The sequence below is a fragment of the Chrysemys picta genome, chromosome 7 (assembly GCF_011386835.1).
Source record: "Chrysemys picta bellii isolate R12L10 chromosome 7, ASM1138683v2, whole genome shotgun sequence".
NCBI lineage: Eukaryota > Metazoa > Chordata > Testudines > Emydidae > Chrysemys > Chrysemys picta.
In genome coordinates this window covers 22,735,672-22,753,802 of record NC_088797.1, presented here as the reverse complement: position 1 = coordinate 22,753,802, position 18,131 = coordinate 22,735,672, and the positions used below count along the sequence as shown (strand labels likewise).

The 18,131-nt window shown below is 42.5% G+C and overlaps 1 protein-coding gene across 1 annotated transcript; it reads right to left on the bottom strand.

Moving 5' to 3' along the window:
- Positions 1-719: 719 nt before the first annotated feature.
- Positions 720-17,295, bottom strand: SEC61A1 (SEC61 translocon subunit alpha 1). The gene is made up of 12 exons (XM_005288391.5): positions 16,960-17,295; positions 14,589-14,656; positions 13,784-13,849; positions 13,608-13,686; positions 12,480-12,611; positions 11,315-11,424; positions 10,888-11,041; positions 8,373-8,533; positions 7,335-7,532; positions 6,511-6,702; positions 4,690-4,766; positions 720-2,633 (listed from the first exon to the last, which is right to left on the bottom strand). Exons 1-12 carry the CDS (start codon positions 16,964-16,966, stop codon positions 2,447-2,449), a joined length of 1,431 nt encoding a protein of 476 aa, XP_005288448.1. The 5' UTR covers positions 16,967-17,295; the 3' UTR covers positions 720-2,446.
- Positions 17,296-18,131: the final 836 nt, after the last annotated feature.

Below are 18,131 nucleotides of genomic sequence, written 5' to 3'. Positions count from 1 at the left end.
TAGGGTCATGCTACAGAGAACTTTCGTAGAGACACATTTAGTAACATTTAGATATTGGGCAATACTTCCGCTGTTATCAAACTCTGTTGTTTTTTTCACCTCATCATCCCTGTCGTGATGCTCATTTGCATGTCTTAAGATACCTGCTGAATCCTGTTTTATAGCTAAATTCTCTGGGGCAGGAACTGTCTTTGTACACTCTTTAGTATGCATCAGTCTTAACATTCATTTTCAGAGTCTTTTAGGCATGCACTTGCAGCAGTATTTAAAGCACTAAAAGTCAACTGTTAGTTCCAAAGATGTACTTTATTTAATTATAAAGCAGATTGGTTAGGCATTAGCTCTTTGTTTTTATTCTAGATGTCCACTGTATGATCATCAGATCCTGCCTTCAGGACATATCTGCTTGAAGATGTATAAAGTTCCACCACTAGACAACAAAATTCAGATGCACAGAACAAGTGCTATTCACCAGGAACTCAAGAACTGTTGATCTAAACTGCAGCCAGTTCAAAGAAAAGTTCTAACTGAAAACGCAAATACAGTTCCAGCCCAGCCAGAACTGTTTGCCCAGAAGTAAGGTCCTTGACTGGTCTTTCTGAAAGACACCCCCATCAAAAGTCACCTCTGAACTATCTCAGATTTTGTATCAAAAACTCTGTTGTCACATGCTGCTATTTCAAAACAGACCCTGGATAAAAAACAGAACAAATGTTGTGTGAAGTTAACAAGTGGACTTTTATAACATTTTCTTTATTCATGGCTACTTTATTCCATCACTTTTGCCCTTTCTCCAATTCAGGTCCTTGTCCCATTTTAAGCGTTTAATTTTCTATTGATAGGTACATAGCATACAGAGCCTGCAAAATTCGCACACATTTGGTAGAACTTGGTGGCAAATACAGCACGAGTTTCTGGCCCTGTCTCTACTTTTCTCAGGAACATGTAATAGAAATGATTCTGTCATTCATTGAAGCACAAACCATCTTTTACATTTTCAGAGTAACAATAGAAAATACAATCATATTGGTGCAGTACAGAGAAACACTCCAGCACTACCACTTCCCATTCTGGTTCTCAGGTTGACCAATACTGTTTGAGGAAGAAACTTTACTTGCAGGATTCTTTTGTACACAAAATGTTTGCATTTATCAACATTTAATGTGCCTACGACCAATCTAAATTAAAATTAGAAGTTGAGGATTTTTTTCAGTTTCCTTTAAGCCTTTTAAGGCGAGTTCTCCATTTTGATAGGAGTGGCCCTCAAAACAAAACAGGAGGCCATAGGTGTCCAGGCAAGTGTTTTCACTACACACTATTCAAGTCAGCAAGGGTATATTTTTAAGCATACTTCAGAGATGGCAAAAGGATGCTTTCTACACGGGCAGTGACAAAGTTATCAAACTAATCTCCTGTCCAGGACCATAAATTAGGTACTGTGGGACAGAAGTAAATTACAGTTGTGGTATTCTGTAGCAATGAATCTCACACAATTCACTAGAAACAAGCAGTCAGATGATGATATCCTCATTGCTGCTAGACTATTACTTATTTTTAATGAGAGAAGTCTGGGTTTATCAAAAGAAGATTTGCCTCTAAAAAGTTGTGACATGCAATTCCCAACTAATTTCAGTGCCAGAGTTAAAAATGACTGTGGTCAATGGTAGTTAGAACATTTACAAGGCTTCCCCACATTACCAAGTTTTAAGGTTACAACTCTTAGGCACAATAATTGCTTCCCCCTGGAGAAACCTACACTGACCTGAGTTTTCAGCTTATGGAAGGGAAAGCATTTCTAACCTCTATAGAAACTAGGCAACAGTCTCAAGCCAATATTCAGCATTTGACAAGACCTAGCTTAGTTTACAAGACATTTGGAAGGAGAGACACCTTTGTAAAAATACACTGAAAATGCCTCACCAAATATGCCATATTCCAAAAAATATACAAAACTGAACACATTAAACATTGTTTGTGCTTACAACCATAATTAATGAACTCCAGCATCAGTGGGAGAGATTTCTCTCATCTAATCCACTGCAGAGGAGTTGCAAACACAAAATATATGGAAAAAACATCCCTTCCAATACATAGCCCTCCCCCCATGTCTATTTATTGAAACCTATAAAGGCTTCAGATCTATCATTCCTGCAAGGGGATGAAAAATTAAAGAGCTGTCAAACTAAATCCAATTCAGGAAGTTGGTTTTCCTAATAAGTAATTAAAAATAATCCATTTTGTTTAAAAGTGTTTTTGCACATTTTCCAACATTTATAAAACACAAACAATATGCTAAAAAGTGAACAAAAGGAAATGCACTTTGGAAACATTATTAAAATACATGTTCCTATAGCATGATGTGCCCAAGTTTGTTTTATTTCTTTTCACCTGACTGGATAATTCAAGAATACGCCTTCCCCTTTCCTAGGTCCATGAGAAGCTGGGTTTAGAAAAGAAGAGCTCCCATGCTCCCAACTTCACTCTGTTCCTTTACAAAAATTTCAAAGTACTGGTAAATGATAGTAACAGCTAGCAAGATTCCAGTTCCAGACCCAATTGCCCCAAGGAAGTCTGCCAGGACAGAGAGAGCACCAATGCAGAGACCACCAAATGCAGCAGCTGTGGGAATGTACCTGTAAAATACAATGGTAAAAGGAAAGTAGTCAGTCAGACATTAAGCTACCTTTCGCACCAGGGATTGGTATTCCTGTAGGACAGTGGTCCCCAAACTTGAGGGTCATGCCCTGTCACACTGTAGTCCTGTCCATGCCCCCACTGCAGCCTGAGATGTGGCCACGGGGAAAGGGGGTCAAGGCTGGGGCCATGGGCCAAAGCTGGGGGCGGGAGCAAAGTTGCAGCCGGCTTGTGATGGGCCCACGGCCAGGTGCGGCTCCGCTCCCGGCCTTGCCCCCAGCCTCAGCCCCGGGATGGGAATGGAGCCATGGCTAGCGGTCGAGGCTGGGGGCTGGGAGTGGAGCCAAGCCGAGGCTGAGGACAGGGACAGGTGCAGGGCTGGGAGCTGTGGACGCGGCTGGGGGTGGGACCAGAGCTGGGGGCGGTGAGGGTCTGGGTGGCACTCCCCTCCCCCGTGGGGGCTGGCCCAGGCCCCACTGTGCCCCCCCCCCAAGGGTTCCTCCACATCCCTTAGGGTGCCATGCCCCACACTTTGGAGAGCTCTGCTGTAGGATATACCTAGCTGGGAGAACAGTCTGAATTGAAAAGGTGAGTGTTTTCTATGAGGGAAAAATCAATCCCTTTAAAAGTAAGAACAGGGAGCTAGACCTCATACAACTAGGCACCTTCAATATTTTTTCAGCAGCTCCCCTGAAGTTTAAGATAAACTATTACAAATAAAAACCAAGGCCCTCAGTAACAAAACACCCTCTTCCTCACTGGTCCAGCAAGCCAAGAGGAGGAACATGCACTAGGCTAGGCATACTACGCAACGGGGCCCAAGCATGGCCCAGCTGAGGACAAACATCGCCAAACTGCCTGGGAATGGAATGGAATAGACTGCAACCAGCCACATCTTTAAACACAATGGCAATTGGGTCCCAGGAAATACTCCATCTCATTTCAAGTGGCTTACAGCTAGGATTGAGATGGGGCAAATCAGACTGGGACCTGTAGTCTCGCCACATATTACACCTCCATATTAGAGATAATAACTGCAGTGGGAAGCACTGCAGAACTCAAAGCGTCACTTTGTGCCCCACCGCTGCACCAAGTAGTTTATTAAATATTTGTTTGGGATTTAAAACAAAATCATTTAGAAGACTGTAGCTCTTACCCATAGAGGTATGTAACCGAGACATCTGCAACTATGATTAATAACATTTACCGTAAAAGATTAATGTTTATGCAACACTTTGAAAATGTAAAGTGCTGAATCTATTACTAACGATGCAGTAAAAATGAATGAAAATTGTTGCGTGCATGCAGCCACATCTCAAGTTTTATCTTTCAGGCTTTTGCAGTTCTCACAACCACCAGCAGACTCAAGACCCGGGGTTCTCAAACAGGGGGTTGCGACCCCTCAGGGGTCACAACCTTATTACAGGGGGGGTCACGAGCTGTCAACCTCCACCCCAAACCTGACTTTTCTCCAGCATTTATAATGGTGTTAAATATATAAAAAAAAGTGTTTTTAATTTTTAAAGGGGGGGGGGTGTGTCGCACTCAGAGGCATGCCATGTGAAAGGGGTCACCAGTACAAAAGTTTGAGAGCCACTGCTCAAGACCAATTAGAATAACTACTTACAAAGTTAGGTGATTCCATACCCATCACCCTGCAACGGAGGACTTTTGGAGGTAACTGGGCCAGCTGATTGCTAGCCTCTTTGTGTGAGAGCTTTTATATTAATGCGAGGAACCATATGTTTGCATGCTCACACCATGGCTGTCAGCAAGGACTGAACCCAGGACCTTCAGCACCAGAGACACAGGTCTACTACTAGAGCTAAATCCTTCAGCTGTGAAGTAGCAGTAGACTGCAGTGTTTATAGGCCCAGCCTCCAGCAGGAGACATGACCTTATGCAGTAGGCTAGCATATCACCCTAGGACTGAGCTTAAAAGGACATCCAAGTTCTAATCTTCTGAAGACAATGCTTATTGTAGCACTGATATTACATGAACAGCAGTATATTCCACACTTGGTACATATAGCCACTGACATATTTGTAGCTCACCTGTTTAGTTCGTGGACCATGGAGGTTTCTCTGTGGCCCCTCATTACCATCTGTTGCTCTTTTAGTTGTTTGGCAACCTGTATTGAGCCAAGAAATTTAGTTTCATTTTTTTAGGTTAATTTCACAGAACCACCTAGCTATCTGGAATTAAAAGCATGACATTTCTGTGATTACATATCAGCCATCTTCCAAGAAACAGAAGAAAAACAAAGTGGAGCTTTTCCCAATTATTATGTTTAAAATGTAAGATGCCTTGTTCCACTACTCTAAGCCATGATTAATAGAGTGACACACAAGCAAAACCCAACCAAGATCTGTACAGAGCTCCAGGTAGGACCTAAGCCACATTTGGCAGCAAGCAGCCAGATCCATCCCAAATGAAAATGTTCATTGTGTGTATTCCATTTCTTTAATTATTCCTCATGATGCAAAAAGCTATTTCTTCCTAACTAAAACCTGCCATACTGTCAGCCATTTTACCATCTCCAATAGCTACAAGCAATGCAATTTAAGAATGAAATATTTTTTTCTTGAGTGTTACACATCTGAATGACTGAAGCTTAGATAGGCCAGCTACTGGTATGTAGATGCGCTGAACTATTTTTAACATACCTCCAATTAAGGGAATCTGAAACACAACTACTTCCAGTTATCAGTCCCCATAAAGATCATAGAAGATTAGGGTTGGAAGAGACCTCAGGAGGTCATCTAGTCCAACCCCCTGCTCAAAGCAGGACCTACATCAACTAAATCATCCCAGCCAGGGCTTTGTCAAGCCGGGCCTTAAAAACCTCTAAGGATGGAGATTCCACCACCTCCCTAGGTAACCCATTCCAGTGCTTAACCACCCTCCTAGTGAAATGGTGTTTCCTAATATCCAACCTAGATCTCCCCCACTGCAACTTGAGACCATTGCTCCTTGTTCTATCATGTGCCACTACTGAGAACAGCTGAGCTCCATCATCTTTGGAACCCCCCTTCAGGTAGTTCAAGGCTGCTATCAAATCCCCCCCTCACTCTTCTCTTCTGCAGACTAAATAACCCCAGTTCCTTCAGCCTCTCCTCTTAAGTCATGTGCCACAGCCCCCTAATCATTTTCGTTGCCCTCCGCTGGACTCTCTCCAATTTGTCCACATCCCTTCTGTAGTGAGCAGGGGACAAAAACTGGACACAATACTCCAGGTGTGGCCTCACCAGTGCCGAATAGATGGGAATAATCAATCTGCTGGCAATGCTCCTACTATAAAGCCCAATATGCCATTGGCCTTCTTGAAGAGCTTGTTTTTTCCAGGCACAGAAGTATTAAAATACGGTGTGTATGTTTTTAATGAGATAATTACCCTCACACAGTGCAGCTGTCATCTGACCACTATGCTCCAAATGTAGTGCTCCAGGCTACGCACTATGCTCCTTATGAAGAAGTTTCACTTTCATATTGTTCTGTTTCTATCTATGCGACTCAAGTGATATTCAAGCATCTCAGACATCTCTATTCCTACACCACCCACCTAGGGTTTTTTGGGAGGGGCTGGGTGAGGCCATGTGATCCAGTGAATAGGGCACCAAATGGCAATCAGGAGATCAGGGTTCTACCTGTGTGCCTGTTTTCCCCTCTGTAAAATGGGGACAGAAATGCTTACCCAGCTTTAAGTGCTTTGCAATCCACAGCCAAAAAGGCACTCCACATAAGTGGTGATATTACTAAGAGGTAAGTTTGGCACTAGGCCTATACTGTCCATTTCACAATATTACTGCTGAGGAAGTAATTACTGCAGAATAATTCTCCTGGTTTTATCCTGTAAACCTATTTCTTTAACTTACATCTTTGGCAGAGGAGCCAGAAACTTCAATCCATGTCTTGGAGAAGAAAGCACAGGAGCCCAACATAAACACAATATAAACAACTGCATGGACAGGGTCTTCTAACACCGAACCGAAGGACTCAGGGGGTGACAGATAATAACAAAGTCCACCGACTGGATAAGAGCGAGCAGGGCCTCCAGATGAAGTATCCTGAAAAGAAACAAATAGGTTTGTACTGTTTAGTTTTGTGTCCTTATTTGTTAGCAGTTAGACTAACCCTGGTTAAATGTATCATCTCTTCGTTAAAAGGTCGAGCTTGTGTGTACACATGGGCTGCACAAGGGAATTCAAGTTTCAGATTATGAGCAGTTTCTAAATTAAAGATAGGAACACAAGGGACAAATAAAAACATAAAATATACTGGGTTTGCAAGAGAGGAAAAAATAATAGCAAGCCACAGATTAAATACACATGGTAAATGTAGAAGACCATGTATTCCACTGTCAATAATGAAGGGAAAGTATCAGAGGGGCAGCCGTGTTAAGTCTGGACCTGTAAAAAGCAACAAGGAGTCCTGTGGTACCGTCCCATGCATCTGACAAAGTGGGTATTCACCCACGAAAGATTATGCTCCAATACTTTTGTTAGTCTATAAGGTGCCACAGGACTCTGTTTTCCCTTCATTAAAAAGCAACATCACATGTTGGGCTGTTAGTCTCAATGTGCATAATTTTGCCAGGGAAAGTGTCACTATGTTTACAGAGATCATGTGCGAAGCTGGGCGTTCTAGTGGGGCCCCTGCATGATGTACAACAGCCTACAGAAAACAGGTGGATACTTACAGACCAGGTGCCCAGCAGGCTAACCAACAAGTTGCCACTGAAGCGAGCAGACAACATCTGGGAGATCACATACAGATTAGATACCAAGGCAGACTGAAGAATGATGGGAATATTGGAAGTATAGAACAGCTTGATCGGGTAAGTGTTGTACTGGCCACGGTAGCGGGCAGATTTGATAGGGAGGTCCACTCTGAAGCCCTGAAAAATGCCAAGTAAAAACCGCACTGTAACTGAAGTAAAACATGCAGACAGCACAGGCACCACACAACGTCTCAACAAAAATCTTGCCATGAACCATGTGAGTGTCAAACATTCTACTACCTCAGCCCTCTATTTAAACCCTTCTGCCAAGACCTCAGACCAACTCAGATTGTTGGACAGGGTAGCTTAAATATGTGAATTTATGAAATGCCAAAATATTCAAAGGTGAGTCTGAAATTGCAGGAAGAACTCAGCATAATGCCCAGAAGCGGAAATTTCAAAGCTACACACACAAAAACCCCTCATTTGCTACTTATTGGCCATTTTGCTGCAATAAATTCCAAAATGGACTCAGGTTTTTATGGGTTCATGGTATTTTCAGCAAAATGTTGAGGCATTTTTGGCAAGGTCTGTTAGTGCACATCCATCATCTCTCTCAGCCTACAATAATTCTCAAGCCTTTTGGAGGCCACAGAAAGCCAAGGGTGGAGTTCCAGCCTTTTCAGATCAAGTAACTGAAGCCCTGGCTGACATCTACTAGTCATTAGGAGTCTTCTGTATGCACTAAAAAGGTGAAGTTTAACTCTTCAGGCTGCAGAAAAAAAATCCATTTTTAAAACACCCAGCCATGTCAGTCCTCATTTAAAAAGCCACAAAAGAGCCTAAGATTTTGAACTTCTTAAATTCATATTTATCTTCACAATTGTCAACTTTTCTATGGAAGTATTGTCAGGATCTGTACCCAAAATTTATCAGACTGCATTTGTACCAGGAAATAGATGACTTTACTATATCCATTGGCAGTAGTTTTAAACATTATTCTAGATTCTGACTGACCTGGAAGTAAATGACAACAGCAAAGACAAAAATGGTGGCAATCAGGTTCATGAGGTTAGGTAGGTTCTGGCGGTAGAAGGCCTCTCGGAGAGCTCTGACTTTGTCCGTACGAGTAGCCAGCAGATGGAAAAGAGCAATAATGGCTCCTTCAAACTCCATTCCTTAAATGAAAAAGGGAGAGGGGAAGGACAATGAGTTCAGGTATCTTAATACCTGAACTGAGACATTAACTAGGCTTCTGAAATACAATATTTAGGGTGGGATTATCAGAAGCACTTGCTGTTGGCCTAACTCTGATCCCACTAAAGTCAGTAAGGGCTTTACCATTGATTTCTATAGGATCAGTTAGACCAATGCTGAGCACTCTTGAAAAATCTCACCCTAAAGGCAATTCCTTCTATAAGAAACGTGAATAGAAGGAAGAATGCAATTGTCTTCATAGTGCAAGGTACATCTGCTAATGCCATACAGGGATGGATTCCACACCATATGACTATTTTAGACAGTGCCAAAGAACATACTAGAAGACAAAACAATGATTCTATAAAACACAGGGAACAAGAGAGATGTAAACAGCACACTTTATACCAGCAGAATTCAGAGCATCATGAAGCACTGAATTATCCAAAAAAGTTCTAGCAATCTGCACAAGAGAACAAATTTCTTGTTAGAAATCTAGGTTTTCCAGAGTACTTATCAGCAATAGACACAGAGCAAAACACAGCTGCATGGGATTAAAAGGAAAACAGAGTTGTAATCACTTTTTATGACAGAGCTACATTTCAAAGAAATGCATTGTTTTGTTTTCCTACTTTGAAGTTCTGTGCTTTGAGAACTCACTATCACAAAGCTAGCAATTTTTACTCTCCTGTCCTGCTGAAAAATCACACAGAAAGAAGAGCGTTCAAAATTTATGGACCCAAGAGTCTTAATAAGCAGCAGCTTGGATTCTGCCATAACTATGAATTCTGTGGGGAAAAAACCATTGCCCTTTGAATAAAAGTGACATTTTGAAATGACAGACTCATAAGCCTCCCAGCAACCAATTCTGAAGATTAGGAACCATTAAGAAAGGGATAGATAATGCCACCACATAAATTCATGGTATGCCCGCACCTTGAATACTGCATACAGTTTTGGTTTCCCCATCTCAAAAAATTGGAAAAAGTACACAGAATGGCAATAAAAATGATTGGGGTATGGAACAGCTTCCATATGAGGAGACATTAAAAAGATTGGGACTGTTTAGCTTGGAAAAGAGACGACTGAGGAGGGATATGATAGAGATCTAAAAAATCATGAACGGTGTAGAGAAAGTAAATAAAGAAGTGTTATTTACCCCTTCACATAACACAAGAGCCAGAGATCACCCAATGAAATTAAAAGGCAGCAGGTTAAAAACAAACATAAGGAAGAACTTCCTCACACAATGCAGTCAACCTGCGGAACTTGTTGCCGGAGATGTTGTAAAGGCCAAAAGTGTAACTGGGTTCAAAAAACAATTAGATAAATTCATGGACGATAGGTCCATCAATGACTATTAGCCAAGATGGTCAGGGTCACAACCCCATGCTCTGGGTGTCCTTAAGCCTCTGACTGCCAGAAGCTGAGACTGGACAACAGGGGATGGATCATCAGTAACTGTCCTGTTCTGTTCATTCCCTCTGAAGCATGCAGCACTGGGCAATGTCAGAAGACAGGATACTGAACTAGCTGGACCATTGGTCTGAGCCAGTATGACCATTCTTATGTTGTTAAGATTACTGTTTCCTTAAATGTATTCTTTAATCAGAATCTGGAATGAAGAACGGCAAAGTCTGGTGGATGTATTCTGCAGACTTACAATGGACAATGCAAAGTAAATAGAGAACACTGTGGACTGAACACTTGATCATCCTATATTATAGAGTTACAGCTTATTTGCACAACTGAAATTAGTTGCCTTCCCCATAAGCATCCAATACTTCCATCTCCTCTCTCCCTGCAGTTCTTCGTGTCCCCTATGGAATCTCATTCCCTATCCTTGCAACTGATGATGATTTGATTAGTCTTTGGAAAAAGTGCCACTCAAATCAACAATAAGGGTAGCTGCTGAGTGGCAGGAGGCACTCCCTCCCTCAAGCAAGGTAATATGCTGCCTAAATACAACTGATCTTAAACCTCTGGAGTCTTCTCTCACAGTATTTGCATTACACATGCATTTGCACCTTGCATACAAACTTCTCTATTATAATTAGGATTCCACTTGATAAATTACATGGGCTGAGGTCAGGAGCACTATTTATTTACTATTTCACTTAATTTCCTTATTTTTTTCTTTTGTGCATAGAAATACAACTTTTCTGTTGCTGAAATTCTCTGTGCTCTGGAAGGTTACTGTAGAAATTGCTATGTATGGGTTGGAGCTTTAGAATGTGGAAGAGTGCACATGAAGCTACTCAGATAATCTAGTCATCTTTCATATTACAGAATACTTAAATCTTAACACAACCAAAGAACACAGAGTATGAGTTACCTCGGCCTGTGTTCACAGTGGTTGGGCTGAATGCCTTCCATACAATAGTCTCACAGATGTTGGTAGCAATGAAGAGAGAGATGCCAGAACCAAGACCATACCCTTTCTGTAGAAGCTCATCCAATAGTAGAACTATCAGTCCAGCTACAAAAAGCTACAAGAAAAGAAACAGCATTATTTACTGGAGGCATCATCCTTTTTTATTTTCTGTAATAATGCTAACTTGATACAAATGTTTTGTTCCATTAAGGATGACAAGGAGAAGATCAGATATCCTCTTTGGTTGGCAGACACGTGTGCTTTCAATTCTCCTCACTCCTTTCCCATCACTCCATGAGGCTGTATAACTGCACCTTCTAGACTCCTTTAGGATAAAAGGGAAGTATGGTTTTGAGGAGTGATGTAGAGGGTGTGGTATAAAAGTTACCTGAATTGTGATAAGCAAACAGATACCAGCACCCATCTCAGATGGGTCTCCGTACATCCCCGTCATTACATAGACGATAGACTGACCAATTGTAATAATCATGCCAAACACTGTAAAAGAAGACAAAAAATACTGTGTTTATATGACATTTGCAGACCAGTGAAAAAGGGTAGCAGGGAGAAGGAGTACACAATAATTAATGAAATAGACATCTAAATGCAATGTCAAAATGAAGTTTGATCCCTGAAATCAGTCACCGGAAACTCTAAGATCAACAGAAACACTGCACAGCAGTAATGAGAGAGAAAACTAATCTAAAACAGATGAAGCAACATTCTCAGTGTTAAACACTCTTGTTTGCAGGAAATATTTTTTAAAATAAAAGTAAAGCATTAAGCTGATACGTAAGCAGTTTAGGTGAGTTTTTCTTCAGTAAACAGATTTTGGAACTTAATTGTTCCTTGTATAGAAACAAGTTGTAGAGAAGATCTGACTAAAATTAACTGAAATCTGTATCTTGCAGAGAGAGCATAGCAACATTTACTGCTGAAAAGAGCCAACTTTAAAAGGACTTGAGTCTCAAGATGGTTCACACAAGAGGGACATCGGCAGCACAGAATTGCCTCACCCTTCTCCCACATCAAAATTGCCTTGATCACAGTTAGAGATCTGGGCGGTATTTGGGTCTCCATGGTCCATTTAATATTTGGCCTCTCTGCTGAGACTGCAGCAGGGACACCATCATGTGACAACCACTAAGAACTCAACTGAAGCTCATCAGATAATTTCACATAGGCCAAGAAACAGCAGACAATAAGTCAGAGCACTGAAGTACTGACAAATTCAGATTCAAGAAATCTAACATCTGGGGAGGCCTACACATGAGATTCCAAGATTTTTCAGAGGATCAAGTTCACAACTTCCTTTGTTAATGTCAGGCCTCGTTCTAGATGAGCCTCCTTGATATGGGGGAGGGATAGCTCTGTGGTTTGAGCATTGGCCTGCTAAAACCCAGGGTTGTGACTTCAATCCTTGAGGGGGCCATTTAGGGATTTAGGGCAAAAATCTGTCTGGGGATTGGTCCTGCTTTGAGCAGGGGTTGGACTAGGTGACCTCCCGAGGTCCCTTCCAACCCTGATATTCTATGATATCAGCTGCTACTTACATTTCTGCGCCCCATTGAAGAGAGCTCTGTCTTTTGGAGTGTCCCCAACCTCAATTATCTTGGCACCAGCCAAGAGCTGCATGATGAGCCCAGAAGTGACAATGGGTGAAATACCCAGCTCCATCAACGTTCCTGTCAGATGCAGAAAGCAGAATGACAGTTGTTGCAGTTCACCATTTCTAGACCCCCACAAAGTGCAAAGTTTGACTTTTCATTCCTCCCACCTCCTCATGGTACAGATAGAACAATAAGAGACACATGGCACTTCCTTCTGAGTCAGTTTAAAAAGAAAAGCTTTAGAAGGGAACTGAAGTTTGATGAAAATTAATTTGCTAGACAATGAATCACTCCTTAGTATCACGTGCCCTGCATTAAAAGTTACTGCTTTCTGGCGTACCTACGCCAGATATAAGATGGTGTAGAAATGGTAAAGCTTCACTCTCTTCCTTTGAAGGAGCATTCAAATATTTTTTGGTATAATCGGTCACTGTGCAATGTTTTTCAGTGACATGCAAATCTCTGCACTTCCCATTATGCTACAATCAATCGATATCACCCAATACATATACACACACACACACACACCTGAACTAGTATCAAATGGTGCATTGAAGTGACTGATACTGTATCTGATTTATATCACCACAAAAAAGCTTCAATGAGCAACTGGACAACCGAGCAGCCAGCATAGGTTTTACTCTGTGTGACTGACCAAAGGTGTCAGTAAGAAAAAAAGTACAAAGAGATCTTATAGCTGGGAATGTGCATCAGAATACATGAAATGTACTACAGGAGTTTTGTAACGTCTATTATATATGGGTATTTATGAGCTGTCTTGTTTCCACTTTCTCTGCAAAGGCTATTTGCCCTCCACTTGGATATATGCAATTGATAATGTGTCTATCCATATAAAATGTTAATGCATTTGTGCCAATTCCAATCCACAGATTTAGCATTTATTTTCTATTATGCAGTGTTTATTGCTCCAATCCAGATGTTTACTTCATGAGAAAAAAAAAATCTATAAACTAAGACTAAAATCCCAAATGTTCAAACAAACCAAGTACACGGCCACTGGAAGTATAAAACCCTGTGCTGGCAACTGAGCTACCTGAAGCAGGATCTTACCTCTATTTGAAGCCAGAATCACTCTCATCCAGTAGAAAGGATCTGCTGAGTCTGATGACATGATACCAAACAGGGGAATCTGAATTTCCAAGCAATGAAAGTGAAGTGGGGTTAAATTAAAGCACTTTGTTCTCCTTTTTATTTGAAAGGAAAATGAAAGAACGTTACAAACATACCTGGCAGCATACTAAGAAGATGAAAAGTGTGATAGCTGTCCATAGCACTTTTTCCTTAAATTGAATCTGAAGAAAAAGAGAAAGACAGGAGTTAAACTGAATGGGTTGTCACTGGTCACAACAGCTGGTCTATTAAACAAGTCAGCTAAACTCTATAATGTAACTGCATACTTATAGTAAAATACTAGACAGAAGCAAATTACTAAATCCCTTTTCATCCCATCTACACTATATGAAGTCTAGAAGGAAAGATGGTAAATCTTTACTGAAACTTTCATCCAAGCAAACAATCTTATGCAAGCAGTATAAGGTAATTCCAGTACTGATCCACTGAAACGGATTCTTAGTTTAATGGCCTACCAAAAAAAAAAAAAAAAGCTCTCAGCAAAAATGCCAATCTAAGATTATTTGTTCAAATCAGTTGTTTTTAAGAGAGATGGGGAGAAAAGAAAGAGTATTTTGAATTTTAAGATACCATTTTTAGCTACTCTGAAATTAATTCTCTCTTAGATATATATCGTCATATACCTCAGGCCTTGCTGACACATAAGTTGTACTGCTTCAACTGTCCTGGTATAATTACAGCAGTACAACACCTACCGAGGATGAACTCATTCCAGTATAAAGATGACTTAGATTGGGTATAACTGTTCACACAAGGGCTATAATGGTGTAACGATTTCAGTTAAAAGTAGCTGCACTGCTGACAGTTACACTGATACAAAAACTGAGTGTAGACCACACCTTAGGCTTAGAAAACTTCTCTCTTATAAATAGAGTCCTGAAGGACATCTCAACAACATACCTTCCTCTCTGGCTTTTGAATTTCAGGCAAGATAACACAGAAGGGCTTGATTACTTCAAGAAATTTAACTGTAAAACAAAATCAAAAGTTAGATGGTAAAGTGAACATACAGATATGGAATTTATGGCAATCCTGAGGATTAGTTACGGACATCTTAAAAAATGGAAATTTCTAAATTTGCAAGGGCTAGGGCAGGGGTAGGCAACCTGCAGCACGTGAGCTGATTTTCAGTGGCACTCACACTGCCCAGGTCCTGGCCACCGGTCCGGGGAGGCTCTGCATTTTATTTTCATTTTAAATTAAGCTTCTTAAACATTTTAAAAACCTTATTTACTTTACATACAATAGGTTAGTTATATATTATAGACTTATAGAAAGAGACCTTCTAAAAACATTAAAATGTATTACTGCCACGCGAAACCTTAAATTAGAGTGAATAAATGAAGACTCGTCACACCACTTCTGAAAGGTTGCCGACCCCTAGGCTAGGGACTAGGTGGTCACCTCACCCTTATCTGTCCTAGGTACATCTGGCTAACTGCACTAACAAGGCAGTTGCACCTTTGAAAAAGTGTGATAACAAATGACAAATGTATTATACATGGCTGATTTGGGTGTTTTGTTCTTTCTTGAGAATGATGAGGAAGAGAATGTTAGTTTCACTAACTTATTTTGTTTTCTAGAGATATACTTTTCCACATCCTTCCAACTTCTGTTTGATGGTGGTTATTTGAGGCATAATGTGAATAACTGAATTTATGTGGAAGGTTGAAACTACTTTGGGAATGAATGATTGAACCTCCTACAGGCACTGGTTAAACAGTTACTCAAACAATCCCACAAGATTTGTGTGTGAAACTGCTCACCAGCATGAGGAGGCTTATCCTTAGAAAGCAAGTGAGGTCTGAAAGTTATCTGAGCCTTAAGATTTAAGGAAAGGGGAGGTATCTATAATACAGGCCTGAACTATGAATTCTTCTTTCAGATTTAACACTTATAAAATAAACTGTTTTTCGAAGACAGAAACATTAGGTCCAAGGAAATTCAAAGGGAGGTAGGCTGACTCTCTCAGGACAACAGTCGAATCTCAGATTGCAGAAATTATGTGGTAGGATTTACTTCCTTTATATCCATTTCATGAAAGACAGCACAAGAGCACCGAAACTCGACCGCTTTCAGTAGCTCTGTGGAAATACGAAATTCATACTAAATGTACCCTGTTTAAGTCTAGACCAGAAACAGTTTACTAAATATTAAGCTATTAATTTCCAACAGAAATGTCTTGGACTGTGGTTTTTCACTTTCTGCAAATACCACATCTACCTTTTACAACAATGAAACCAAAATTCTTTTCCAGAACCTAACCAGTTCCTCCTTCTCTTGAAGCTTCTTTTAACTACTGACCATGACCCACTCAGCTTGTAGTTTTATTTTACTATGGTACTGCAACAGATGCCCTGGCACTCCTACTGACCTTTACACGATCCACAGGCAAGTGAAGTCAAGAGTACCTGTCAAGTCATCTAGCCTGACCTCCTGGCATCATACAGAGCCTTCCTACCATAAGAAAATTTGTATTTGCTACTTTGCATGCTGCTGAAAATTTCTTTCCTGATGTTACCAAAATTAGAATGCCCAGCTAATAAGAAAAGCCTAAGAAAAGGTAGAATGGATGCCATCATGAGAAAGCTAACCCTGATCCTAATACAAGCAAACTTACAAGGCAGCAGAGACCGGAAAGAAAATGAGGAAAACTGTGTTCAACCGCTCAGTGTGTGCATTCATATTACAAGAAGATAATCTTGTTTTAACAGTTTGATAAAAGAATAAGATCTACAATGGGTCAAACAGCATTATGAGCCCAACCTGGCTCTCAGAAATGTAACCGCTTCAATACCCCCCATAGGGCCTACTGCCAAACACAGGCTAGTAGGGAAGAAAAGGCTCCTGGACAGACCCTGGGATGGCAGCACATTTCAGGAAGCAATAGCACCTCCCAGCCCCTGCACAAAGAGTACACTGCAGGGTGCTGCCAACCCAGGGCACAGCTTGGGGGGGGGGGGAGGGCAGCGGGGCGCTGCCAACCCGGGGCACAGCTTGGGGGGGGGGGGGAAGGGCAGCGGGGCGCTACCAACCCGGGGCACAGCTGGGGATAGGGGGGAAGGGCAGCGGGGCGCTGCCAACCCGGGGCACAGCTGGGGATAGGGGGGAAGGGCAGCGGGGCGCTGCCAACCCGGGGCACAGCTCGGGGATCATTCAGAGGATCCTGACCGCTGCACTGACCACGCAGCAGGTTCCCCGCCCCGAGCCCGCCTCAGGAACCCCTCCATCGCCCCCAGCTCCCGGCCCCCGGCTGCGCGCCGACACTCACTCCCCATCTCGGCCGCTTTTGCTGTCCAAAGAGGGAGCCGAGGCCGGGCGGAGACGCCTGCTCACTCCGAGAGACACGTCAGTGCTCGAGCCCTACCGGCCCCCTTCCGCTTCCTGCCACGCACGGGGTCGCCGGGCGAGCTCCTCCGCGCAGGCGCTGCAGACTTCCGGCACCCCCAAGAACTACAATTTCCCGGCAGCCATCGCCGCCGAGTCCCGCCCTGGCCACGGGCGCTATCATTCCCATCATGCACTGCGCCCACCAGATACCACAACACCCAGCATGCACTACGGCAAGACGCGCTTCGCAGACTATTCCCTTGTACCTATTGGACCCAGGGGACTATAAGTCCCAGAATTCCATGCGCCTTCTTGGGGCTAGGCTCTCTCCCAAGGTGACCCATGGCCTGCTGGGACTTGTAGTCTCCGCTTGTTTAGCCGCCATTTTAAATATGAGGGTCTAGGCACATTAGTTTTCTTACAGGAAGGGGCAACCTGGAAGTTTTAGAGGGGAAGGGGAGGGAGACGGGGAGGGGAACGGTTAGCTGTCAAAAATCATGAGGTTGAGCTGAGATTTAACAAAATAAATACATGTATGGCTTAGGGCTGCCAACTTTCTAATAGCACAAAACTGAACACCCTTGTCCCGCCCCCCGGGCCTGCCCCTGCTAGGCCCCTTTCTCTGAGGCCCCCATCCCCGCTCATTCCATCCCCCTCCCTCTGGCCCTTGCTCTCCCACACCCTCACTTGCTCATTTTTACCTGACTGGGGCAGGGGATTGGGGTGCGGGCTCCAGCTGGGGATGCGGGCTCCAGGGGGGGCCAGAAATGACAGGTTCAGGGTGTGGGAGGGGGCTCCAGGCTGGGGTAGAGGTGCAGGACAGGGTGTGGGGTCTTTATAATAGCCCTTATGTTATTTGAAGATTGTTGTGAGGTTCCCCCATCTGTCTTCTTTTCTCAAAATGAAACATGTCCAGTTTTTTTAACCTTTCCTCATAGGTCAGGTGTTCTAAACTTTTTATCATTTTTGTTGCTCTCCTCTAGACCCTCTTCACTTTATACTAAGGTTACCATAGCTATTAAATAAAAAAAGAGGACCCTCCACGGGGCCCTGGCCCCGCCCATTTCCCCACCCCAGCCCCGCCCCAACTCCGCCCTGACTCCGCTCCCTCCC

Bases quoted from the DNA above. Each gene is read 5' to 3' on its own strand.
- SEC61A1 (XM_005288391.5), bottom strand. The intron at 11,042-11,314 runs GTAACTTTTATA...CTTTTCTTGTAG, and splicing joins GTTTGCTTATCACAATTCAG to CTTTTTGTAGCTGGACTGAT. The intron at 2,634-4,689 runs GTGAGCTACAAA...TGTATTTTACAG, and splicing joins ATGGTCCACGAACTAAACAG to GTACATTCCCACAGCTGCTG.